General features: G+C 35.9%; 1 protein-coding gene across 6 annotated transcripts in view; it reads right to left on the reverse strand.

Annotated features, from left to right (window-relative positions):
* METTL25 (methyltransferase like 25) overlaps positions 1-26,779 on the reverse strand; it is a 150,762-nt gene that overhangs the window by 56,175 nt on the left and 67,808 nt on the right. For 5 of the 6 annotated variants that reach the window (XR_004678702.1, XR_004678704.1, XR_004678703.1 and 2 more), the window contains exons 8-9: positions 26,026-26,099; positions 3,806-3,899 (exon numbers count right to left, since the gene is read on the reverse strand). Coding sequence is in view for 2 of the 6 variants with exons in the window: in XM_035002055.1 (XP_034857946.1) it covers positions 3,806-3,899; positions 26,026-26,099 (168 nt within the window). In the remaining 4 variants the exon portion in view is untranslated. Of the gene's footprint in view, positions 1-1,193; positions 2,367-3,805; positions 3,900-26,025; positions 26,100-26,779 lie in introns of those variants that run through there. The other variant, XM_035002056.1, reaches the window with a different exon arrangement.

The following is a 26,779-nucleotide window of genomic DNA, read 5'->3' on the forward strand; positions in this document are numbered from 1 at the left end:
TTAGGCTTAACTTTACTACAGAATCTAAACACTCTCCTTAAATAGACCTATATTTTATACTGGGCTGAAACAATATTGCCTATAAGTGGTTAGAGCTATACAAAAATGAAAGATCCAGCAGGGGACTGTTTTGAATAAAAAGTCTTCAAAATATAAGAACAGAATCATTGCTTCTTCCCCACTTCCTCTCTCCATGTTTCTTGGTGTTAACATGTAAAGTGGCATTTAAAAAAACATATGGGGTTTATAATGGAAATATTAGATGACTGCAAACTGCATCACTGAGATGACAAATGCTTGAAGACAGTGGACCTCAACTGGGGGTGGGGAGTAGGGATTTTGCCCCCCAGGGAATTTTTGGCAATGTCTGGAGACTCTCTCTTTTAATTAATAATTTTTTTTCTACCAGTGGGGTGCTCCTGCTGACATTTAGTGGGTAGAGATCAGGGATGCTGCTAGACATCCTTCAATGCACAGGACAGCCTCCCACAACAAAGACTTATCCAAATGTCAACTGCTGCCAAATCCTGCTCTAAGAGAAAATGTCCAATGCTGTCTTTCACAACTGACGATAGGAATTACGGACTAAGCCTGTAAGCTGCGCATAAGCCACTTATATATCTAGTACACGGAGCTCTGGTCTCCTTTGGAATTATAATTTGTTTGGGAATGTTTTCTGTTTACTTCCATACGTTTAACATGATTTCTTGTAACTAAAAATATATCCAGAGCACATTAAGAGATTTTCTAGACACTTTATTACTACATAGTTTTGAATACTAAGAGATCTGCTTTAAAAGATTAGAAACACATCAAAGCATTCACCATACTTTCCACTATATATCAATAAATGATTATAAATTTAGTCCAGGATCTTTCAAGTATTGTGGTATATTTAACATTTTAAACTTAAATGGTTTGGTATTTTTCAGTGCCTACTTTTTAGTGCTTGCATGTGAAAATTAATTTCATTTAGAACCATACACAAATCTCTTTTTACTGAGCTTGTCAAACTTTAATTTGAGCATGGATACTTCACAATGTGGGAGAAAAATATTAGGAATCTGTATTGGATTGAAAACATAACTTTGGTTTAGGTTTCCAACAACTCTGACCTGACAGATAAAACTTTCTCAATTCCTCTTGCTTAAAATTCAAATAAATCTCCCACCCACAAAACATGTATTCATCTGTTTCCTTCCTTTCACCAGTATATCCTTTTAAATATTGGTTACGTTGCTATTATGTTGTTCTGTATCTTCTTCCCCCAAAGTCTTCCAGCTTGGGTTTCTTGTTCCTTTTTGTCTTCTAACCCATTTTGTCTGACATATTTATTCTTAATGAGCTTAAAGAGTGTTATGAGAAAATCAGTAGGGCACTATTACTGCCTTTATTAACTAATACAAAGAATAATTTAAGACTGATTTTACATGGTGATACTTATCTACATTAGTCTTTTTTTTTTTTCTGTTTTTCATTTCACTTCTCAGTATAGTGGTGGTTAACAGTTGAGGTTTTGGGGCGCCTGGGTGGCTTAGTCGTTAAGCGTCTGCCTTCGGCTCAGGTCATGATCCCAGGGTCCTGGGATGGAGCCCTGCATCAGGCTCCCTGCTCAGCGGGAAGCCTGCTTCTCCTTCTCCCACTCCCCCTGCTTGTGTTTCTGCTCTCACTGTGTCTCTCTCTGTCAAATAAATACATAAAATCTTAAAAAAAAAAAAATTAAAAAAAAAACAGTTGAGGTTTTGATGTTAGCTGAATCTGTGCTCAAGTTCCACCTCTACTACTTGCTAGCCCTTTGACCCTGGGAAAATGACTTGCCTTTTTCTACACCTCTCTTTCTAGATCATTACATTGGGAATAATGATAGAATCTACCATAAGTGTTTCCGTGAAGAGTAAATGAGATAATGTTGTGATGTTCTTGCACAATAACTACCACACAGCAAGTGCTTAGTAACTATTAGCTATTATTAATATTTCTGTCAGAGGTGCCTGGGTGGCTCAGTTGGTTAAGCATCTGACTCTTGGTTTCATCTCAGGGTCGCCCTGCATGGGGTGATTGAGCCCCACATCAGATTCCATACTCAGTGGGGAGTCTACTCCAGATTCTCTCTCTCTGACCCTCCCTGCCCACACCCTGCTCTCTCTTTCTCTTATCAGTCATATAATAAGCATATTAAGGAACATTTACTACGGTTACTATTAAAGACAAACTTGGGAAGAGAAAGCTATCAGGAAGGATAAGTAACATTTTTTCTGGATTTTTTGCTGTTTAGTTTTTGCCAAAGGATAATATATTTTTAGTTTAAGTAAAAACTTAGTTCTTCATCTGTGAAAGTAATGCTGAGGTTTGTGTTCTTGACATTACTGCAAGATATAAAATTGAGATACGGAATTAAGATGTACACTAAATAAGACTGATTGGAAGGAAAACCAGTCTGATTTATTAAAAACATTTTTTAAAAAACCCAGAAATAAAATAACTAGGATAAAAGTTGTCTATTCTCATTCATTTATGTAAGACTAGAAGGATCTTCATTTGGTGACTAAATAAAAATATTGACAAGAGTCATATCAATTGTTATTACATAGAACATATACAAAGATCAGAATAATAAAAACTATACATAAAGTATAATAATATTAATTACAATAACATTAATATAATAGTATCCTAATACATATCTATAATATATAATAAAAACTATATACAAAATTTAACTCATACTATTTTGATTGCATTTACTATGTAAAAACATTGTGCTTGGTATTTTACAAATCATATGAGTCAGAAATGCTTTTGAATAGCCATTTCATAGAGGAGGAATCTGATTAAAAACAGTCTAATTGTTTTAAATAATAAAACAACTGGGGAGTAAGTGACAAATGGTACAATAAATAATACCCTTTAGCTTTGATATAATGTAATCACACCTGTACTACTTTTTCAAGAAATCCATCTCATTCCTTTAACCATCTATTTTATTCTTTATTTCAATTTATAACCAATTCAAAATACCAGAGTGGGGCATTTGGGTGGCTCATCAAGTGTCCAACTCTTGATTTTGGTTCAGGTCATGATCTCAGGATTGTGAGAAGGAGCCCTGCGTCTGGCTCCACTCTGGGCATGACCTGCTTAAGATTCTCTCTCCCTCTCTCTGCCCCTCCCCCCTAAACAAACAAAAAACCCAAACCAACAAACACAAAAACCCAAAATACCAGAGTGGTCCAAGTTCAACTTAATACTTTAGTCAATAACTCTGAATTGAAAGTTTATTTTTTTCCTCAGGGTTAGAATATTTATTACTACTAGCCAACTAGCTTACCATTTTATCTTCAACATTAGGTTCTCAATTATTAGCTTGAGCCTCCTCTATGATGTCACCACTTCTCAGCATTCTCCCTTTCATAAAGGCTTTTGAATTTTAAGATTTTTGATTTTAATTAGTTATACAGTCTTTAAATAAATGCAGTTTATTGTCTTATTGCTCTTGCTTTACTTACAATTCCCATTTGTTCTGTTATCTTGTTTTTTAACTGTTTTGATTTGAGAACTGGTACCTGGTACCTGAATAAACCTAAGGGGGAGTCTCTCTAGAGATGTAGGACAGCAAACCATCCACACTGACAGGAAAGATGAACTTGGAATAAAGGTAATGGAGGTATGGTCTCAATATAATTAGATGTTTTTCACAAATGGAAGAAAAGTAGAAGGTAAATTATTTTGTATCCTCTCAACTCATTACCCCATAGAAGTTCTCCTGTTTTGTTTTGTTTTTTTATGAAAACAACAATCATATACTGACCTTGGACTCATCTAATCCAAGCTTCTTTAGAGACTTTCTGACATAGTCCAGAAAGGAAGAGGATTTTGAATACATTTTACCCACGTGCCGATCACTGCAAAATAAAAGTGAATCACTTTTTAGTTTTTCCAATTTATAGATGATTTTAAATTCAATCATGAAATATTTTTAAATACTTTGTGTATATGGCACAAGCTTCAGATTTGACAAAGATGTAGTAATATTTTTGTAAACATTTTTAAATTACATATTATAAAGTGTTTAAGATCTGCTTCTGAGAATTCCTTCAACATACAGCAGTGGAAAACAATATTTGAATACTATAAGAAAGAACTTGTAAACTTACAATATTAAAAAGCTTCATTTTTAAAGAGAACTATAGGTCTTTCAAAAGTTTCCACTATGCTACAAAACACATTTAATTTTACTGGCAACATTATAGTGCATATTTCACTGCAACACCTGCTAATGGTGGCGATAATTCAACAGCTATGCAAAGAGAACTCCTTCAGTGCCAGCCATTAAAGCACCATATGCTGAGTTGGGTCTGACTTGATCTCATTTGTGCCCTGCAGATTTTCACCACAGTTTAAACAAAATATGAGATGGTTTTAAATTTAAATAATGAAATATGAGAATATCACATCGCACAACTTTGGTTGCAACTGAGGTAGAATATAAAAATCAAGGGAATAAAAAATTCACCACTTCCAAGTTATCAAAAACAATGAATAAAGCCTCACTTACTACTCTTGGCAGTATAAATATTAATCCCTCTGATTAATTAGACATGAAGATCTATCAATTCTTCCTTTGAAATGTATCTCAAATATATTCTTTCTGCTCCATTTCTAGATGGCCACCTCAATTCTACTTATGATTATCTCGAGTCCTAATTATTGTAGCTACTTACTATTTAAGCCTGAAGTCTGTCCTCTTCATTTCTGCCTGCACTGTCATATTTTCTTAGAGGAACATTTTTATTTACTACTTCCCTGCTCAAAAAACTTTCAATACCTTTGCCATTTCTTGGGATAAATTTGAAACTCCTTAGTTAAGTGATCAGGGACCACTATTTTCTGGCTATTCCCACATTTTCCCATTATAATCCAGAATTCAGTTTTCCTGCTCATTGTTTCAGACTATTCTCACTGTTATGTCTTGGTGCATTTGCTCAATCACTTCCTAATGGATTATAAGGTTCTCCACTCTCTTCTTCAGCTCAGTTAAACTAGAGTCCCCCTATATGAACAAGCTCAAATTACGTATTCTTTTTGGTAACATGACTAGCAATAATCCTTTCTAATTTTGAATTTCTATAGCCTGTATCCTTCTTCCATTCATTTGTTATAACATCACTGCTTTTAAATAATAGCTGTTTGAATAGATATAGGTTCCAGGAAACAGAAATTATATCTAAGTTTCTGTGTAATTCTCAGATCCTACACATACTTATCTTACATGTAACAGATATCATATAATAGATAATGTACATCTTACCTACTACAGGTGGTGAAAATAGAAGCAGTAAGACCAATTAGAAAGTTATTACAATAATCTAGAGGAGAGTTTGGACCTGGGTGGTGACCTTGAGTATGGTGAGAAGCAAGAGAATTTTACATATATTTTAATGGTACAGAGTACAAAATTGTTGAAGGACTGTATCTAGGCAGTGTGAGAAAGAGAGACGTGCCTCCAAGATTTCTAGCCCGAGCAATGCGAAGAATATAATTGTTATTAACTGGACTATAGTTTGGGATTCATCAGCATATAGATGGTATTTAAAGCCATGAGACATAAGATCACCTAGGTAGTAAGTATAGATTAAAAAAAAAAAATAAAGGCACTCCAACAATTAGAGCTCTGAAAGAAGAAGAGGAATCAGCAAAATAAACCAAAAAAAAAAAAAAAAAGAGAGAAAGGGGAAAATGTGTCTTATGAAGGACTTTGCTTACAATACGAGAGAAAAAAGATCTTCACTTGAGTGGTAAATTGTGTAAAATACTGATGACAGACCAAGTAAGATGGTTGAGAACTGACAATGGGATTTAGAAACATGGGTCATTAGTGCCCCTGAAAGAGTGGTTTGATGGAGTGATAGAAGTAAAATCTGATTGGAACTCACGAGAAAAAGTAAAAGAAATTGGCAGCATTTTCAAGGAGTTTTCCAGTAAAGAAAAGAACAGATAAAAGAGAGTTGAAAGGGAATATGGGGTCCCAAAAGGATTTTCAGAATCTATGCTCTTAAGCACTCTGTACATCGTTTTATTTAAAAAAACTAAAAAATGGCCATCGAGGAACTCACTAGGTGGTACAGGAGTAGACACAAACAACTAATTGTACTATCAGGTTCGATCAGAACAGTAAATCACTGATTAAATCCTATGGGAGAAGAGAAGAGGGTGAGAAGGAGAAAAGAAAAATATCACAGAGATGTCTTCCAAACTGGGTTTTAAAGAGTGCTTAGATTTTACCGGCCAGAAGCTGTGGAAGGAAAGGGTGGCAGAAATGGGGAGGATATTCCATGTAGCTACAGGAACTTCAAGGAAGCATACCAGATATAAAATTAATTGCATGAGAAACAATGAATAATCCAGTGTGGCAGGACAGTGTGCATGGGCAGCTGTTTGGGGTGCAGAGGGGGAAAAAATGGGGTGATGGATTAGGCTGCAAAGGATCTTAGTGACAGCTCAGAAATGGCCTTGAATGCCATAATAAGGATATTTTATTGTTTGAATATAAAGAAGAGGAATTATCAAACATTTTGAAGTTAGAAAAGTGACATGACTGTTTCTGAAAGACAAATGATGGATCTTGAAGAACAAATTAAAAGGGGGCCCTCTGTCAGAATAAAGCATGGTCAGCATGCTAAAAAGGAATTAGTATTCATTCCTTTAATAAAAGTGAATGCAGTAGATCTAATTAAAATTCTACTCAAGTGACTCCAACACCACCCACATGTTTTTCCAAAAATACAATTGCAAGAACATGGTTTACATGTAGCACTTTCCAAAGAGGCAACATTAGTGTAGGAAATTTTAGGAAAATGTGAAGTAGATGTATACCAAATAAATGAAAACAAGCACATGCAGGACAGAAAGTGACAAAATCCAGTTTCTCCATCACTACAAAATTCTTATAAAATTAACTATTTTGTGCCTTTTTTATGCTAACACATATTGGAAGACTTGAGATCCACAACATAAAATGTTACTAAAAATGGCAAATGGTTAAGGGAACTCCAAAAATCTTCAAACTCCTCTGAAATTTAAAAGACCAGACTTCCTAAATTCAATTTAGCCACACATTATGGATTAAGTAATCAGTTTTAATTTTGTGAGTCAGTTTTTGTGATCTGGTTTATAACTTTTCTATTTGACTATAGCAAAATCAAACCAAAATTAAACTAGGTAATATATAAAGGTATCAAAAATTATAATATTTATTGTACAGCTGTATACCATACTCATTATGAAAGAGAATAACTGTGAGTAAAGTGTATATATTTCCCGTGCTCTCTTTCTAGGTGTTTGAAGAGATTTTTACACAATGAAATTCCTTCTTTGACATTTTATTCCCCTTGGAAAGTTTCCAGATAAGGACTAATTATAAAATCAAGAGTTTTCTATAAATTATTGAGTTTGAACATAAATGTTAATGCTCAATCATAATTAAAATTAATAGAGTAAAAATGCTATTATTTAAGTCCATGAAAAAGTTTACTTCTAATCTTAGGCTATGAACAATTACACTTAAACTTTTAGAATAATGTTTCAGATAGTCTAAAAGTACATATCACTTGCACACTATTTTAGTTAACAAGAAAACAAATTAACCAAAATGAGAAAGAAGTAATAAGGTAATCTTATTTTCTGTCTTTAGCATTCATACTTTTTTTAAATTGAGGTATAATTGACATATAACGTATTAGTTTCAGGTATACAAGGTAATGATTTGTTTTTTGTAAACACTGCGAAATGATCACAAGTCTAGTTAACATGCATCATAGTTACAAAAACATTTTTTTTTTTCTGGTGATGAAAACTTAAGATTTACTCTTAGCAACTTTTAGTAAGCAATATAGTATTATTAATAAACAATAGTCACCATGATGTATATTATAATCCCATGACTTACTTATTTTATAATTGCAAGTTTGTACCTTTTGACCCTCTTTACCCATTTTGACCACTCCCCACCTGCCTCTTCTCTGGCAACCACCAATGTGTTCTGTGTATCTACAAGCTCGGTTTTTTGTTTTGTTTTGTGTTGTTTTGCTTTTTTTAGATTCTACATGTAAGTAAAATCATACGGTATTTATTTTCTCTACCTAATTTCACTTAGTATAATGGTACCCTCAAGGTCCATCCATGTTATTAGAAATGGAAGATTCCATTCTTTTTTATGGCTGAGTAGTATTCCATTGTGTGTGTGTTTATCCATCCATCCATCAGTGGACACTTAGGTTGTTTCCATATCTTGGCTATTGTAAATCATGCTGCAATGAACATAAGGGTGCAGGTGTCTTTTCAAATTAATGTTTTCATTTTCTTCAGATAAATACCCAGAAGTAAAAATTGTTGGATCATATGGTAGTTCTATTTTTAATTTTTTGAGGAATCTCCACACTTTTCCATAGTGGCTGTACCAATTTATACTTCCACCAACAGTGCACAGGGTTCCCCTTTTTCCACATCCTCACCAACACTTATTTCCTGTCTTTTTGGTAGCACTCGTTCTAACAGCTGCGAGGTGGTATCTCATGGTGGTTTTGATTTGCATTTCCCTACTGACTAGTGAGGTCGAACATTCTTTCACATGCCTGTTGGTGATCTGTATGTCTTCTTTGAAAAGATGTGTATTCAGGTCCTCTACCCATGTTTTAATTGGATTGTTTGTATTTTTGCTATTGAGCTGTATGAGTTTTTATGTATTTTGGATATTAACCCCTTACCTGGATATAGGACGTGCAAACATTCAGTAGGTTGCCTTTATATTTTGCTGATCATTTCCTTTGCTGTGCAGAAATTTCTTAGTTTTATATAGTCCCACTTGTTTTTGCTTTTGTTGCCTTTGCTTCTGGAGTCAGATCCAAAAATTTACTGCCAAAACTGATGTCAAGGAGTTTATTGCCTGTCTTCTCCTAAGAGTTGTATGGTGTCAGGTTTACATTTAGGTCTTTAATCCATTTTTGAGTTAATTTTTGTGTCTGGTGTAAGACAGTAGTCTAGTTTTATTCTTTGGCATGTTAACTGTCCAGGGTTACTGAAGAGACTGTCTTTTCCTCATTGCTATTCATACTGCCTTTGTCATAAATTAATTGACCATATATGCATAGGTGTTTATCCATGAACTCTCTAGTCTGTTCCATTGTGCTATGTGCCTATTTTTATGCCAACACCATGCTGTTTTGATTATTATAGCTTTATAATATAGTCTGAAATCAGGGAGCATAATGCCTCCAGCTTTGTTTTTCTTTCTCAAGATGGCTTTGACTACCATTCTATATAAATTTTAGTATTATTTTCTATTTCTGTGAAAACTTCCATTGGAATTTTGATAGGGATTGCACTGAATCTGTAGATTGCTTTTGGTAGTATGGCCATTTTTACAATATTAATTCTTCCAATTTATGAGCATGGAATATCTCTCCATTTATTTGTGTATTCTTCAGTTTCTTTCATCAATATCTTATAGTTTAAAGTGCACAGGTCTTTGGCCTCCTTGGTTAAATTTATTCTTATTTTATACATCTTGATGCAATGCCAAATGGTATCATTTTCTTCTCATTCTGATAGTTCATTGTTAGTGTGTAAAAACTTAACAACCTTTTGTATATTGATTTTATATCCTGCAACTTTACTGAATTCATTTATTAGTACTAATAGTTTTTGGTAGAATCTTCAGGGTTTTCTCTCTATAAAATTCATGTCAACTGCAAATAGTGACAGTTTTACTTCTTCCTTTCCAATTTGGGTGTCTTTTATTTCTTTTTCTTGCCTTACTTCTCTGGCTAGGAATTCTAATACTATGTTGAATAAAAGTGCTGAGAGTGGGCACCCTTCTCTTATTCCTGATCTTAGAGGAAAAGTTCTAAGCTTTTCACTATTGAATATGATTATTAGCTGTAAGCTTGTCATATATGGCCTTTATTACATTGAGGTACATTTCCTCTATACCCACTTTGTCGAGAGTTTTTATCAAAAATGATGTTCAATTTTGTCAAATGTTTTTTCTACATCTATTGAGATTATTGTATGATTTTTACACTTCATTTTGTTAATGTGGTTGACTTTAGTATCCTTGCTGGACAGAGATTCCAATCAAGTTAACCTTGATTTACAGTCCTAATAAAAAGATCTGTGCAACTCAAATCATATTAAAAATATTCCAAAAAATGTAAATAAGCAGCATGGGATAGTGAAAATATTTATGGACTATGAATTTAGTCCTAATCTTAGTTTTTCAGGCTCTATGACTTTAGGCAAGCTTTAACTACTTGTATCTTAATTTTTCTATCACTATAGTGAAGTGACTATAATAGATGCTGTGAGTATAACATGCTGCTCAACTAAGCCTGGGGTGTAGCCTAATAAGAAATTAAAATTTTATTGCTATTGAACACAAACATGTAAGTATTTATACAATATGTATAAACTACACAGAATGTCAGTAAAATGAACCCTTGTACCCAATATCAAACTTAAAAAATAGAACATAACAGGATATTGAAATCCCCATGTACCCCTTGTGTTTCTTCCCCACCTCATCTCCCTGACTACTCAAATGTCCCCCCTCCCATAAGAAACTACAATACTGAGTCTTGTTTGTGTTTATCATTCTTATATTTTTTATTGTTTATCATATATTTATGTTCCTAAATAATTATACAGTTGTGCTTGTTTGAATTATACAAATGGAACCATCCTGTAGAAGTTTTTCTATGACTTTTATATTCACAAGATTCGTCTACACTGATGCATGTAGTTGTAATTAATACATTTTCACTGTGGCACAGTATTCTACTACAATTTATCCATTCTCTTATTAATGAACTTTTGGTTCCTAGATTTTTGCTCTTATAAATATTGCTGCTATTGGTCATTCTTGTAGATGTCTCTGGGAGCACATGTACAAGAGTTTCTAGGATATATACTTAGACATGCTGAGACAGTATTTTCAACGTTAGTAGGTAAAACTAACTAGGCAACTAGGCATTTTCAACTTTATTGGGTGGTGCTAACTTGTTTTCCAAAGGACTGAAAACGAACTTTCTTCCCTCTCACCAGCAATGTGGACGGTTCTAGGTGATCTACGTTCTTGCTATCATTTGATAGTGTCAATCTTCTAAATTTTTGCTTAATGGTCTGAATTGGAAATACCTAAATTCTCCTTTTGTGTTTCTCCTTTACTCCCACAACAGTTCTGACTAAGGGCACACTCACAATGCTTCTGACACTGGATGTGGGTTAAAGGCTCAGTCCTACTAGATTGCTTCCCCACTTCAGATGCCAACTGCAAGTACTAGTTCCCTAGGTTACTTACAATGTCTGTCCAACCTGGCTATAAACTTTAGGTTCCCATGACTTTCTCCTCCCCCTCGGATTCAGTTATTTCCTAGAACAGTTCACAGAACCCAACACTTACATCTCCCAGTATATTAAAGGATATGATAAAGGATACAGATGGATAGCCAGAGGAAGAGATACATAGGGCAAGATCAAAAGACTAATCAAGTCTTTTCACTATTTTTCTTTAAAATAGGTTAGTTTTTCCACAAATTTGCAGGAATTATGTATTTTGGCTATTAGTCTATTTCTAGTTACAGGACTTGCAATTAGTTTCTACCGGTGGTTACTTTTCTTTCCACTCTTTCTATGACATCTGAAAACAGAAGTTCTTCATATTAATGTGACTGAGGGGCTCCTGGGAGGCTCAGTTGGTTAGGTGCCTGCCTTCGGCTCGGGTCATGGAGCCAGAAGGGAGTCTGCTTATCCCTCTCCGTCTGCCCCTCGCCCCACCTTCACTTGTGCTCTTTCTTGTGCGCATGCTCTCTCTCACTCTCTCTCAAGTAAATAAAATCTTTTAAAAAATATTAATGTGATTGAATTTTCAAACTTTAATTTTAAGATTTGCAGGTTTATATTGTTTGAGAAATCCTTCCCCTATCTCAAGATCATAAAGCTATTCTTCAATACTATCTTCTAAAAGTACTATAGTATCACCTTTCACAGTCAAATTTTTAACCCACTATGAATTGATTTTTGTGTTTGTTGTAAAGTAGGGGTTCAGATTAATCTTTTTTTGTGTAGTGAGCAGAATAATGGTCCACCAAAGATGTCCACATTCTAATCCCCAGAACCTTGCATATATCACATGGAAAGAGAAATTAAGGTTGCAGATGTAATTAAATTTTCTAATCTGCTGAGTTTAAAATAGAGAATTCTGGATTATCCAGGTGGCCCAAGGTAATTTTAAGGATCCTTTAAAGTGGAAGAGGGAGACAGAAAGGATGTCAGAATTATAGAAAGATTTAAAGATGCTATGCTGTGGGCTTTGAAGATTGAGGAAGGAGCCATAAGCCAAAGTATGCAGGGTCCTCTAAAAGTTGTCAAAGGTAAAGAAATGGATTATCCCTTAGAGCTCCCAGAAGAAATGCAGCCCTGAAGTTACCTGATTGTTGCACAGTGAAACCCACTTTGGACTTCTGACCTTCAGGGGGCTAGATAATAAATTTATGTGGTTTTAAGCCACTAAATTTGTCGGAATGTGTTATAGCATCAAAGGAAACTAATACACTGTATAACTGTATAAATTACTGTCCTAGCAGTCCTAATGACTACTGCCTCTTCTAATGATAACAAATGATATAACAAAAGGTTTGATCTACACTATTAATTCCACTAGCCAGCCAATAAGCCAATCATCTAAATCACTATAGTTAAAAAAAAAAATTCTGTCATTTGGTAAGACAAGTTTCTCAACCTTGTTTTTCTTCTTCAGTAACGTCTTGGCTATACTTGCCATTTAGCTCTCTCATGTATATCCTGAAACAACTTACAAATTCCGTAACACACACAAACACACATGCATACACACACTAATACACTTTGGGGATATTCATTAGATGTACTGAATTGCAACAATCTAGCAATCACTTTGTGAAGAGCTGACATTTTTACAATATTGTCTGTTTATTCATTAACATATTATATTTGTCCATTTACTTAAGAGTACCCTCTCAACTAGTAACATCCAAAAAAAGGCTCTTGTGTTCCCAAAGAATATTAATTTTTAAGGATGGCCTCACTGTTGCAAGAATTTAGCTGTCCCAGTACTAAATGATCATGTTGGTTAACCCTTAATTAACTCTGGTACCTGGTCAGGTACCCCCATACCTCTTTCTTGACAAATGTGACACGTATCCATCATTATGGAATCACACAAAGTATCTTCACTGCCCTAGAAATCTTCTGTGCTTCACTTGTTCATCCTTCATCCCATCCCAAGCCCTGCTCTTCTTACTCTCTCCATAGTTTTGCCTTTTCCAGAATGTCATATGATTGGAATTCTAAAGTATATAGCCTTTTCAGATTGGCTTAACAATATACATTTAAGTATCTTCCATGTGTTTTCATGGCCTCATACCTCTCTTTTTTTTTCTTTCTGTGAATAATGTTACACTGTCTAGATGTGCCACAGTTAATTTACCCATCTTCTTACTAAAGGATATCTTGGTTGCATCCAAGTTTGGGAAATTATGAATAAAGTTACTACAAACATCAGTGTGGAGGTTTTTGTGTGGACATGTTTTCAACTCCTTTAGGTAAATACCAACAACTGTGATTGCTGGATCATATGGTAAGAGTAGGTTTAGTTTTGCAAGAAACTACCAAACTCTTCCAAATTGGCTGTCTCATTTTGCATTCCCACCAGCAATGAATGCAAGTTCTTATTGTTCCACAACCTTGCTAGCATTTAGTGTTGTCAGTGTTCTGGATTTTGATATTCTAATAGGTGTGTAGTGGTATCTTGTTGTTTAACTGTATTTCTCTGCAATTTCTCTATTCACTTCTCCATGGGGTTAGTGTACTTTTTTTTAAAGATTTTATTTATCTATTTGAGAGAGAGAGAACACAAAGGGAGCGTGAGAGGGAGAAGCAGACTACCCGCTGAGCAGGGAGCCCAAAGTGGGGCTCGATCAGAGGACCCCGGGATCATGACCTGAGCCGAAGGCAGACACTTAACGAACTGAGCCACCCAGGCACCCCAAGAATTAGTGTACTTCTTAAATTTCTTGGACTCATGTCTTTTCTTACTATTGCTACTGCCCTATTTGCTCTCTCCTTTTTTCTCAAACTGCAACTAACATGTATGTGAGGCCTATTCACTATATTCTCCATAGCTTAGTCTTTCTTTTGTATTCTCCATCTTTCTGTTTCTTCATGTTTCACTGTGGATGTTTTCTTCTGACCTGTCTTCCAGTTTACTAATTATTTCTTCAGCTGTGTCTACAATGCTATTAATACCACTCACAGATTTTTTTTTTTTTAAGATTTTATTTATTTGCGAGAGAGAGAATGAGAGACAGAGAGCATGAGAGGGAGGAGGGTCAGAGGGAGAAGCAGACTCCCTGCTAAGCAGGGAGCCCAATGCAGGACTCGATCCCAGGACTCCAGGATCATGACCTGAGCCGAAGGCAGTCGCTTAACCAACTGAGCCACCCAGGCGCCCAACTCACAGATTTCTTAATTTCAATTATTTTATTTTTCAGTTGCAGAATTTTCACTTGGGTTATTTTTTTGTATGTTTTGGTTTTCTGACAAAATATTTTTATTTCAACATACATTTTAAGTAGTTTAATAAAAATTTCTATTTTAGGATAATTGTAGATTCACATGCAATTATAGGAAAGAATTCAGAGAGACTGTTATTTCCTTTATCTGGTTTCCTGAAATGTCTCATAATTTGAGACTGGCTTTTTTTCACTCAGTATAATTTTTTTGTAGTTTCATCCCGGTTGTTATATCAATAGCTCATTCCTTTTTATCACTGGGTAGTATTCCATGGTATGGATTAGCACTGTTTGTTTAGCTATCTGTTAAAGGGCATACAGGTTGTTTTCAGTTTGGGATGCTATGAATAAAGCTGCCGTAAACATTTATATACAAGTTTTGTGTGAAGATAACCCAGCCTCTGTTGACACCTTGTTAGTGCTAGGAGTTCCAGCTTCCCACATCTTCTCCACTGATGTTGTGGTAGGGGTGGCCTTGTAACTCCTGGGCAATGGTGAAAATCCTGACTCTCTACTACTAGGCCTTCTCTGATGCCACACTGGTGGGGAGAGAGTGTAACACCTTTTTACTGTTGGGTGGGCAGAAGTTCAGGTCCCCACATGGTCTCTGACACTGTGGCAGCAGTGGTGGGGTGCTTGTTACCACCTGGTGGGGAGGAAATCCTAGTTTCCTACTTGTCCTTCTCTGACACCATTCCACAACTGGTGTTCGGGAACCTCATTGCAATGTGGCAAAGATGGAAGTCTAGGCTCTCCACTTGGCCTTTGTTGGCATGGGGTGGGGGGGCACAATATTTTATTTGGTTTCTGGCTGCAATATGGTAGGTCTATTGAAAGGTTTTCCTGTGCCTCCCTCTTTCCTGGTCCTTTGGCTAGAAAGAGAAGGTGTTTTTTTTTTTTTTTTGGCATGTGCCCAGTGGCATTTCTGGATTGCAGTTTACTTCAGCTCCAATACAAGGCTTTTAAGGCAAAAAGAAAACCCAGGGAACTCCCACTACATTGTTCATTGGGTCCTGAGACCTTAAGCTAGTTTGCTTTATTCTCTCCAAGACTCTTTCAGAATCTTCTTATATTTTATAGATAGTTCTAGATTTTTAATTGTAGTTTCCAGGAAAAATAGAAAAATGTGTATCTATTCCATTTTCCCAAAGTGGAAGTTTCTCTGGTTGTTATTTTAAGCTATCTCTGAACTCCCAACTAGTCCATTTCTGTTGCATGTAGTTTACCTTGGTTTTTGGTCATGTCCTATTTCATCACATGGCTGGTTATTTTGGGTTGCTTGCTAAATGCTATATATAGCAAACTATCGTGATAATTTGGGCCTAGATATGTATTATTTTTGTCCAGAGAGGATTTGCCAATAGTAGGCAGCTAGAAAAAGTAGTAATCTGAAATACTTTAATCACAGCTTCAGATAATTCCAAGTGGGGCTTTAAAGCATCTTAGGACTATTTCATTTATAGTTCACCTTTACTCATACTGTGGACCTAACTCAAGGTATGAGTGGTGTGCCTGGCCAATGGAGTCCTCCTCCTAGGGCAGGCTATGAACTTTAACTTTTGTCTCACAGAACTGTTACTCTATTGAAAGCTGTGCTCACCTTCTCTGTCTACTTTGTTAACTGTTAGACAGCTGCCTTTTTAAGAACTGGCAGATGCTTCTGGGGAAATGCAGCCCCAGAAGAAGCTGGGCTTATCTCTTTTGATTCCCATCTTCTCCTAGGTATTTGCCCTATAGTTTTTGTTGTTGTTTTTACCATTAACAAGAAGTATTTTAACATTTAATTTTGACTTAACAACATACAGTGGCTTGATTTTTTATAAGTGTCTTAGAAAAGGATTCACTTCAAGTATGAATAAACTAATTTCATAAGATACATGGTGACATTCAAGTACCCACATAAACACAGAACTTACCTTTTTCCCTAGTTTTATTGGGAAATAATTAGCATACAAGTTTAAGGTGTATAGCAGGATGGTTTGATTTACATATATTATGAAATGATTATCACAATAGGTTCAGCTATAACATCCATTTTCTCATATACATTTAAAAAAGAAAAAAAAGGAAAAATTCCTCTTAGGATGAGAACTCTTAGGATTTACTCTCTTAACAACTTTTCTATATATCATATAGCAGTGTTAGATATAGTTATTGTGTTGTACATTATATCCATAGTACATATTTATCTTATAACCTAGAGTTTGTACCGTATAGTCACCTCCCTCCAATTCTCCATCTCCCTGCCCTCTGCCCTTGGTAACCGCAGGTCTGACTTCTTTCTATAAATTTGGTGGTTTTGTTTATATTTGCTTTTGTTTTGAGATTCCACATATAAGTGAGATCATACAATATTTGTCCTTTTCTGTCTTATTTCACTTAGCATAGTGCCTTCAGGTCCACTCATATTATTGCATATGATAAGATTTCCTCATTTTATGATGGCTGAATAACATTCCATTATCCCTTCATCCATTGAAGGACACTTAGGTTGTTTCTATATCTTAGCTATGGTAAATAATGATGCTATGAACATAGGGGTGCAGATATCTTTTTGAGTTGGTATATTCATTTCCTTCAGATATATTACCAAAGGTGAGAATGCTGGATCATCTGGTACTTCTATTTTTTATTTTTTTGAGAATTCTCTATGCTGTTTTCAACAGTGGTTGTACCAATTTATAATTCCACCAACAGTGCACAAGGGTTCCCTTTTGTCCATATCCACGCCAACATGGTATCTCTTATCTTTTTGATCATGGCCATTCCAACAGGTGTGAGGTGATCTCATTGTGGTTTTCTTTTATTAAATATTTACTTACTTATTTGAGAGAGAGTGCGTGTGAGAGGAGGGGAGGGGCAGAGAGAGAGAGGGAGAGAGAGAAACTCAAGCAGACTCCACACTGAGCATAGAGCTGATGCAGGGCTTGATCTCACAACCCTGAGATCGTGAACTGAGCCAAAATCAAGCTAGACACTTAACTGACTGAGCCACTTAGGCACCCCAATCTCATTGTGGTTTTAATTTGCATTTCCTAATGACTAGTAATGTTAAGCATCTTTCCATGTACTTGTTGGCCTTTTGTCTATCTTTGGAAAAATGTCTATTCAGGACCTTTGTCCATTAAAAGTTTTGTTGTTTTGTTATCAAATTGTATGAGTTCTTTATATAACAGATATATGGTTTGCAAATATATTTTCCCATTCTGTAGGGTTTTTTTCACTTTGTAGATGGTTTATTGTGCTGTGCAGAAGCTTTTTAGTTTGATATAGTCTCATTTGTTTATTTTTTATTTTGTTGCTTGTACTTTAGGTGTCATAACAAAAAAAATCATTACCAACACCCATGTCAAGAAGCTTTATTCCTACGTTTTGTCAGGAGTTTCATGGTTTTAGGTTTTACACTTAAGTCTTTAACCCATTTTGAGTTAATTTTTGTGGGTGGTGTAAGATATGGGTCCAGTTTCATTCTTTTCCGTGTGAATATCCAGTTATCCCAGCACCATTTATTGAAGAGACTGTCTTTTCTCCATTGGGTATTCCTGGCTCCCTTGTGAAATATTAATCAATTATATATGCTTCAGTTTATTTCTAGGCTCTCAGTTCTGTTCCACTGGTCTATTGGTCTGTTTTTATGCCAGTACCATCTTGTTTTGATGAGTACAGCTTGAAAGCAGGAAGTGTGATCTCTCCTGCTTTGTTATTCTTTCTCAGGAATTCTCTGGCTACTCAGGGTCTTTTGTGATTCCATATAGATTTTAGGATAAGTTATTGGAATCTTGATAGGGATTGCACTGAATCTAGATGGCTTTTTGTAGTATTTACATTTTAACACTATTAATTCTTCCAATCTATGGACACAGGATATCCATTTATTTGTGTCTTCCTTGATTTCTTTCATCAGTGTTTTGTAGTTTTCAGAGTAGAGATCTTTCACACTCTTGGTTAAACTTATTCCTATTTTATTGTTTTTGATACTGTTGTATTTGCATTTCCCTAAGTTTCTTTAATTCTTTGTCAGAGAAGTCATTGTTAGGGTATAGAAACACTACTGATTTTTATATGTTAATTTTGTATCCTGCAACTTTATTGAATTCAGTTTCTTTCACTGAATCTTTAGGATTTTTTATATATAAAATCATGTCATCTGCAAATAGAGACAATTTTACTTTTTCTTTTCCAATTCTGATTCCTTTTATTTCTTTTTCTTGCTTGATTGCTCTAACTAGTACTTCTAGTACCATGTTGAAACGGAGTGGTGAGAGTGGGCATCCTTCTTTTATTCCTCATGTTAGCAGAAAAGCTTTCTACTTTTACCACTGAGTATGATATTAGCTGTGGGTCTGCCATCTATGGCTTTTATTATGCTGAGATAAATGCCTTCTATGCTGAACTTGTTAAGAGTTTATTATAAATGGATGCTGAATTTTGTCAAATGTGTTTTCTGTGTCTATTTACATGATCATGACTCTTCCATTCTATTAATATATCACATTGATTGGTTAGCATATGTTGAGCCATCCTTGTATCCGTAGGATAAATCCCACTTGATAATGGCAAATGGTCCTTTTAATTAATATGCTACTGAATTTCATTTGGTAGTATTTTACTGAGAATTTTTATATCTATACTCATCAGGGATATTGGCAAATAGTTTTCTTTTCAACAGTGTCTTTTTTCTGGTTTTAGTATCAGGATAATGCTGGCCTCATAAAATAAGTTTGGGAATGTTCCCTCCTTTTGGATTTTTTAGAAAGTTTGAGAAGAATTGATGCTAATTCCTCTTTAAATGTTTCATAAAAGGGGAACCTGGGTGACTCAGTCAGTTAAACATCTGACTCTTGGTTTCAGCTCAGGTCATGATTTCAGGGTGGTGGGATTGAATCCCATGTCTGGTTCTGTGCTCAGCACAGAGTTACTTGGGATTCCCTCTCGCCCTCTCCCTCTGCCCCTCCCCCCACTCATGTGTTTGCTCACTTGTGCACACTCTCTCTCTAAAATACATACATAAGTAAAATCTTTAAAAATAAATCAATAAATGTTTCTTAAAACATCACCAGTGAAGACAGTTGGTCCTGGGGCTTTCTTCATTGAGAGGTTTTGATTATTGATTCAATCTCCTTACTGGTAATTAGTCTATTCAGACTTTCTATTTCTTCCTGATTCAGTGTTCATTAAGTTGTATGTTTATAATTTTTCCATTTTCTAAGTTGTCCAGTTTGTTGGCATATAGTTGTTCATAGTAGCCTCTTTTGATCCTTGAATTTCTGTGGTATCAGTTGTAATGCTTCCTTTTTCATTTGTAACTTTTATTGATTTGGGTCCTTTCTCTTTTTTTCCTTAGTTATTCTAGCTAAATGTTTGTCAATTTTGGGGGTGTCTGGGTGGCTCAGTCAGTTAAGTGTCTGATTCTTGATTTCGGCTCAGGTCATGATTTCAGGGTTGTGAGATTAAGCCCCGCTCTGCACTGTGTGTAGAGCCTGCTTAAGAGTCTCTTTCCTTCTCCCTTCCTGACTCCCAGCTCTCTCTCTCAATCTCCCCCTCCAAAAAATGGTTTGTCAATGTTGTTTACCTTTTCAAAGAACCAACTCTCAGCTTGTTCTATTCTTTTTCTGTTCTCTATTTTACTTCTTTCTGTTTTAATATTTATTAGTTCTTTTCTTCTAACTTTGGGCTCAATTTGTTCTTCTTTTTATAGTTCCTTAAATCAGAGGTAGGGTATTTGAGATCTTTCTTGTTTCTTAATATAGGCATTTATTGCTAAGAACTTTCCTCTTAGAACTGTTTTCACTGCATCCTGTAAGATCTGGTATATGTTGTATTTCCATTTTTATCTATTTCAAGAAACCTTTTAATATCTTCTTTGATATTAATTTTCATGTATTTGTGAATTTTCCAGTTTTCAATTTTCAGATTTCTAATTTTATGCCATTGGGGTCAGAGGAGACACTTTGTATGATTTCAGTCTTCTTGAATTTGCTAAGTCTTGTTTTGTGGCCTAACATATGATCTACTCTAGAAAATGTTTCATATGCACTTGAAAAGTATGTCTATTTTGCTGTTGTTGAATAGAATGTTCTGTACATGTCTGTTAAGTCCATTTTATCTAGAAGGTTCAAATTTGCTGTTTTCTTATTGCTTCTCTGTCTGAATAATGTGCCCAATATTGGAGCACTTAAATATATAATGTTCCTGTATGTCCATTCAAAGAACTCTTATTTAGCATTCCTTATGAGGCAGATCGAGTGGCAAAGAGCTCCTTCAGCTTTTGTTTGTTTAGAAAAGACTTTATCCCTTCTTCGTTTCTGATGGACAGCTTTGCCAGATATAGAATTCTTGTCTGACAGTTATTTTCTTTCAATATGTCATTCCATTCTCTTCTGGCCTGAAAAGTTTGTTGAGAAATCTGCCAACATTCTTATGGGAGGCTATAACTTGTATATAACCCCTCTCTTGTTGCTCCTAAAATTCTTTGTCTTTGACTTCTGACAACTTAATTATGTCTTATAGTGCTACCTGGGTTCAACCTATATGAATTCCTTTGGATCTCATGGATCAGGATGTCCTTTTCTCTCACCAGGTTTGAGAAGTTTTCAGCCATTGTTGCCTTAAATATATTTTCTTTTTCTTTTTTCTTTTTTCTTTTTTTTGCCATTGTTGCCTTGAATATATTTTCTGTCCCTTTGTTCCTGATCTGGAATTCTTATAATACTAACATTGTTTCTTTTCAATATGTTCCATTTTGCCATAGGCTTTCCTCATTCTTTTCACTTTTTGCTTCTCTGACTGGGTAATTTCTAATGTCCTATCCTCTAGGTCACTGATTCTTCCTTCTGTATGGATAAGTCTACTTTTGAAACTCTCTACTGAATTCTTCTGTTCAATTATCATATAGTAGACCCTTGAACACCATGGAGTAAAGGGTATTGACCTCCCATGCAGTTGAAAATCCATGTATAACTTTTGACTCCCCCACTCAAAATGTAACTACTAATAGTCTACTATTGACTGAAGCCTTACTTATAACATAAACAGTTGATCAAAACATATTTTATATTTTATATGTATTGTATACTGTATTCTTACAATAAAGTAGGCTTGAGAAAAAATGTTATTAAGGAAGTCATAAGGAAAATACATTTACAGTACTGTACTGTATTTATCAAAAAAAAAAAATCTGTGTATAAGTGAATCTGTGCAGTTCAAACCCATGTTGTTCAAGGGTCAACTGTACTTTTCAACCCCAGGATTTTTTTTTTTTTGGATGGCTGCTTTTTCCTTGTCAAAATTCTCATTTTGTTCATGCATTGCTTTCTGAATTTTGTTTGTGTTTTCCTGCAGTTCACTAAATTTCCTTAAGAGGATTACTTTGAATTCTTTGACAATTCTTAGATCTCCATTTCTTTAAGATCAGTTATTAGAACTTTATTAGTTTCCTTTGGTGGCATACTTATCTGATTTTTCATGATCCTTGATTCCTTATGTTGTTATTTGAGCACTGGAGTAACTGGGCTCCTCTTTCAGACTTTACAAGTTTTCTTTGATAGAGACTGTTTTTTTACCAGTCAGCTCAATTTGGGTTTCTGGGTTTGTCTACTGCTAACATCCACAGGTAGCAGGGACTGCTATTATGGTCTATTTTGGGGTGAGGCAACCGTTCAAGCTCTGAGGATGGGGACGGGGAGTGTGCCTCTGGTTGAGAATAGTTGGATAGGAATGTTGGCTTGGTTCTCGACTTGAGTGAGGCTGTGGAATGGATTCCATGATTGCCTGGATCCTCTAGTCATGCTTACTAGATGGTTAGTACTCGGTACTATATTCAGTAGTATATGGGGCTATGAATTAACTTCCTTGCCGTGGCAGGGAAGCAGGATAAGACCCAGGGCCTATATATAGCTCATTGTTTGGGGACCCAAATCAGGCCAGAGTGTGCACAGAATTCCCTGGTCAGGTGACGTCACTGGTTTTGCTCTGCAGATAAGGGATGACATGGGCAGTGCTCTCTGTTCAAGTACTACTATAAGTAGGGCTGTTGAATGGGCTATGAAGCTTCCTGTGTGTTCTGGTTAAGTTCCCTGGTTGGACAGGCTGAAGGCTGTATTCAGTAATGAGCGGGTCTATGAATTAGATTCCTTGCCTAGGTGCAGTGAGAGAAGCAACTCTAAAGCTGGAGAGCTCTGGAGCTCCCTGGGGTCTAGTGGTTAGGATACGGTGCTCTCTAAAATTGGGAAAGCTCTTTGTCGTCTTAACTCAAGCCAACCTGCACCCCAAGTTTCCTAGCTGAAGAGGGCCACTGGCTTTGCTTTGTAAACTATTGACTTTGCCTTTCTCTAGACTCAAGCATTGCTGGACCACACACCTTCCAGGAGTTGTTGCCAGCCCTTTTGGTCAGATGGGCTAAAAGACACATTCCACAGTGGTGTTATGTGTCAGCTCCCTTAACTGGGCAGGAGGGAAGAGGCTACTCCAGGCTACTCTCCAAATTTTCCAATATTCTCCTATTTCCCAAATAGGCTCTCCAGTTGGGAAGGGCTGAGAGCTACCACCACCCTTGGCTATGAATTAATCTTCCTGCCTGTGCATAATAAAAGAATCCTTCATACTTGGTACTGGATTTGCTCTGGGGCTGATCAGCTCTGCCAGCCTGCCTCCTGGCTGGAGTACCACTGAGCTTCCAGAAGTTGTAGCCAATGCTTATGCTCACTGGGACCAGAAGATACTCTCAACAGTGGGTGGGGCTGTAACTCAGCTCCCTGCGTGGGAGTGGAGCAAACCAGACTCTAGAGATGGCAAAACTCCTCATCTGAGGATCTGAATCAGTCAGATGTGCACCCCACTGAGTTTCCTGGTCAGAGTGAGCCCCTGACTTGGTTTTGCAGATGAGCAAATCCACCAGTTGGGATTATTACTTGGGCACTACAGGTATGAACTTGGTCTGCCAATATCCATGTGCTGATTATTGCAAGCCCCTTCCCCCTTCTCCATCCCAGTCAGATTCTCAGTGGTTGAGCCCCACAGACATCCCTGCAATAACTGTGGGGCAAGATCAGAGGATGGGCTTTCATAAAGTAACCCCCAATGTTGGTGGGGTGGCTGTGCTCCCTGGGTTCTTTTCCCACTGGAGGAACCAGAAGCTCAGGGGAGACCTCTCCATGTGCTGCTGCACTGGCCTGAAGGGAGACACAATGTGGTCAACATGCAGCTGCTTCTCTTGCCCTTCTGATGAAGTCTATCTTGGTCTCTGAGGTAGAGGAAGGTGCAAAAGCCTCACCCCCATGTTCTAGGATTCTTTCAGTGGTGTCTTGTTTTTTAATAGCCGTTAGTTGTTCTTGTGGGGGGAGGCACAAAGTCAGGAACAACCTATGTTGTCATCTTAGTGAAATCACTCCCTGCCCTGTAATTCTTAACTTTCTTGATAGGTCTCTGATGTTCTCAAACCAATTAAAAACAAATACGCACACATGCGTACACACACACACACACACACCTTCAATATTTTTCACTTTTCTCAGAAGGAGAGTTGGTTCTAATGATCTAGTCTGCCGTTATTGGAAATGGGTTTCTATCACTGTCTTTGTTTTTTGCACATGCTATCCTGACTAGAATATAAAATATTTCTGTGTGGACAATATATCCTATGCATCCAGAACCTAACAGGCTGCCTGTCATACAATAAATTAATTGCTGGATTGGAAAAATAACAATGTGTAAGTCTTGGCAACTAATGAGAATACGTGGCCTGATGATGGAAGAAGAATAAAATTAAATATAACTAAGATTTCTAAAGCTTGACTTTAGAAATGGTCATGGCATTCCTAGGTTTAATAAAAGAAGTCAAGAGAAGAAAGAAAGAGGAGTAGAATTGGTGGGAAGTTGACTTTGGTTTTTGGATATGCTGAATTTGATGTATCGGTAAGGTACTTAAGTGAAAGCGGTGGGAATAGATACCTGATTCCAGGTATCAGTTGTCAGGATAATTCCTAAGAGAAAGGAAATATTAAGAGAAAGGAGCTGAATATAAAAATATTAGAGAACGTCTAACTATATGTAGGAGGTTAAGTAAGAGGAAGAACCTTTCAGTAAATAGAAGGATGTGCACAGCAGGAAAAAGAAACTCAGAATGCCACTTAATGGGAGAGAAGGAGGACAAGAGTTGGGAGAAAAAAACAATTATTAAATGGTCAAATGTGGCTAAAAGGTCAATCAGGCTCTGGAATGAAAGAAGTCTTATAATACATACATACCATCTATCTTCTAAGTAGTAAAAGAAGGCAGGAACGTGGAAGGCTGGAGGGTGTTTAATTTTTAAGTGAGAAGAAAAATTCAGAAAAGAATGGAGACAATTTTAAGTTGTCATTAGAGGAATAAAAAAATTTATAAAGAGATTTGAGGTCTCAAAAGAGGGAGGCAGTCAATATTTGCAAAATTATGTGACTTTTTTCCACAGGTTAGTATCTTGTGGTGAACTCAAGAGAGGAAACTACTTTTAGGAAAGCATGAGAAATTCACTTGTAGACAATTTTGAAGATTGGTAAACATGGAAAAGAGAATGGAGTCTGCAAGCAGATTTGGGAGTTATCTACACAGAAATGATAGTTTAAAACAATGGTATATGTAGTATTTATATGTCATAATTTCTATCAGTAAAAAAATGGTTATTTTCTCTCTTACAGAGAAATAATAACTAATCCAAAAATAGTTTCTATCTCGGTTAGTAAGTGTGGATTTGTTTTTGAGAACCTTAAAATTGTCCTATTTTAACTTGAAGAATAATCCTATTACAACCAAATGGTTATCAGAATCCTAAAATTGTAATTAGCAAGAGGATATTCATGAAACTTGCCAGAAATGTGAATGTAAGCTTGAGTACTGAACCAATATTATGGAAAAATTCTCCCATCTCTGCCTGTCTGTGCAATGCATTATTGGAATGCATTGGAAATAATGCAAATAATGCAAATAATCCAAATAATGCATTATTTGGAAAAAAAGACAAAACATATGCAGGGCTACTATTTTACCAGTAATACAATGGCCACAATTGTTTATCATCAATTTCTGTTCTCATTAGCTACGAGTTTAAGCTGTACTGGTTGTAAAACATTTTAAATATAACTCTTGTTCATATGCTAAGTCACTGAATCACTTATATATAACATTTCAATGCTTCTAAAATTCTAAATTACAATTGACACAGACTACTTTACCATTACACCAACTCTTTGGGACAAAAAGGAATCATTAGCGTCCCCACTTTAATAATGATTAAGCTAAGATACAGCTGCTGCATACTTCTTTGTTACTACTCACACTATGCTCAAATTCAAAGCTTCTTCCAACAGTAACAGTGACCCTGAATAAATTCACCTGGGCTAAAAGTCATTTCATTTACAAGACAACATAGTTATTATTAAAATTCTCATACCATTTGGTGATGCCATAACATTCTTTAATAATATCCTGAAGGACGGCTCGATAGAAGAGTGATTCGGTAGGCAGCTGAAAAAAATGTAGATATATATATGAGCACAAGAAACAAAAAACATAAATTGAATCAATACTAGAGAGTCAGGACCATAAGTGAATGTTAGAAACCTGACTTTGTTACAAAACATAGAGGACACTTTAAAATTTTTTTCATTCTAAGTTACATTAACACCCTGTAGCTAAAATTCACTGAGAAAGTATTCTGCATGAAAATAGAAGAAACTATAAGAGAAATGGTAGTGAGTGAGGAAGAAAAAGCAAAATCAAAGAAAAATGAGCTAATGTCCCAAATGGAGTGCCGTTCAATTTAAAAAGTGGAAATAAATTTTCACGACCAGCCAAATCAGCTCTGGAGCCTGTAAGAGAGCAGTCAGGTAGAATACGTGCAAAAGAGAAGAAAACGTGGATTTGTCCTAATGGCGGTGGAACAGAGATAGTATCATTTAGGATTCACACCTGCAAAGAGAAGGTACTATCCTAAGGACATTCTAAAAATATGTCTGAGCTCTGAAAGATCATAGCATTGGCTACTGTTGAGTTGAAAAGGATATGCTTTTTGTCTTTTAGAAAGGACATAGGATCAGGTATCCATGAACGTTTTCCAAAGGAAAGAAGGTATGGCTGAAAAGAAAGGCCCCAGTGAAACATAATTTTGAAGAAGTAGAAGGTAAAAAAAAAAGTACTACACATAA

This window comes from Mirounga leonina, unplaced genomic scaffold (assembly GCF_011800145.1).
Source record: "Mirounga leonina isolate KUSES-001 unplaced genomic scaffold, KU_Mleo_1.0 Mir_126, whole genome shotgun sequence".
Classification (NCBI taxonomy): domain Eukaryota; kingdom Metazoa; phylum Chordata; class Mammalia; order Carnivora; family Phocidae; genus Mirounga; species Mirounga leonina.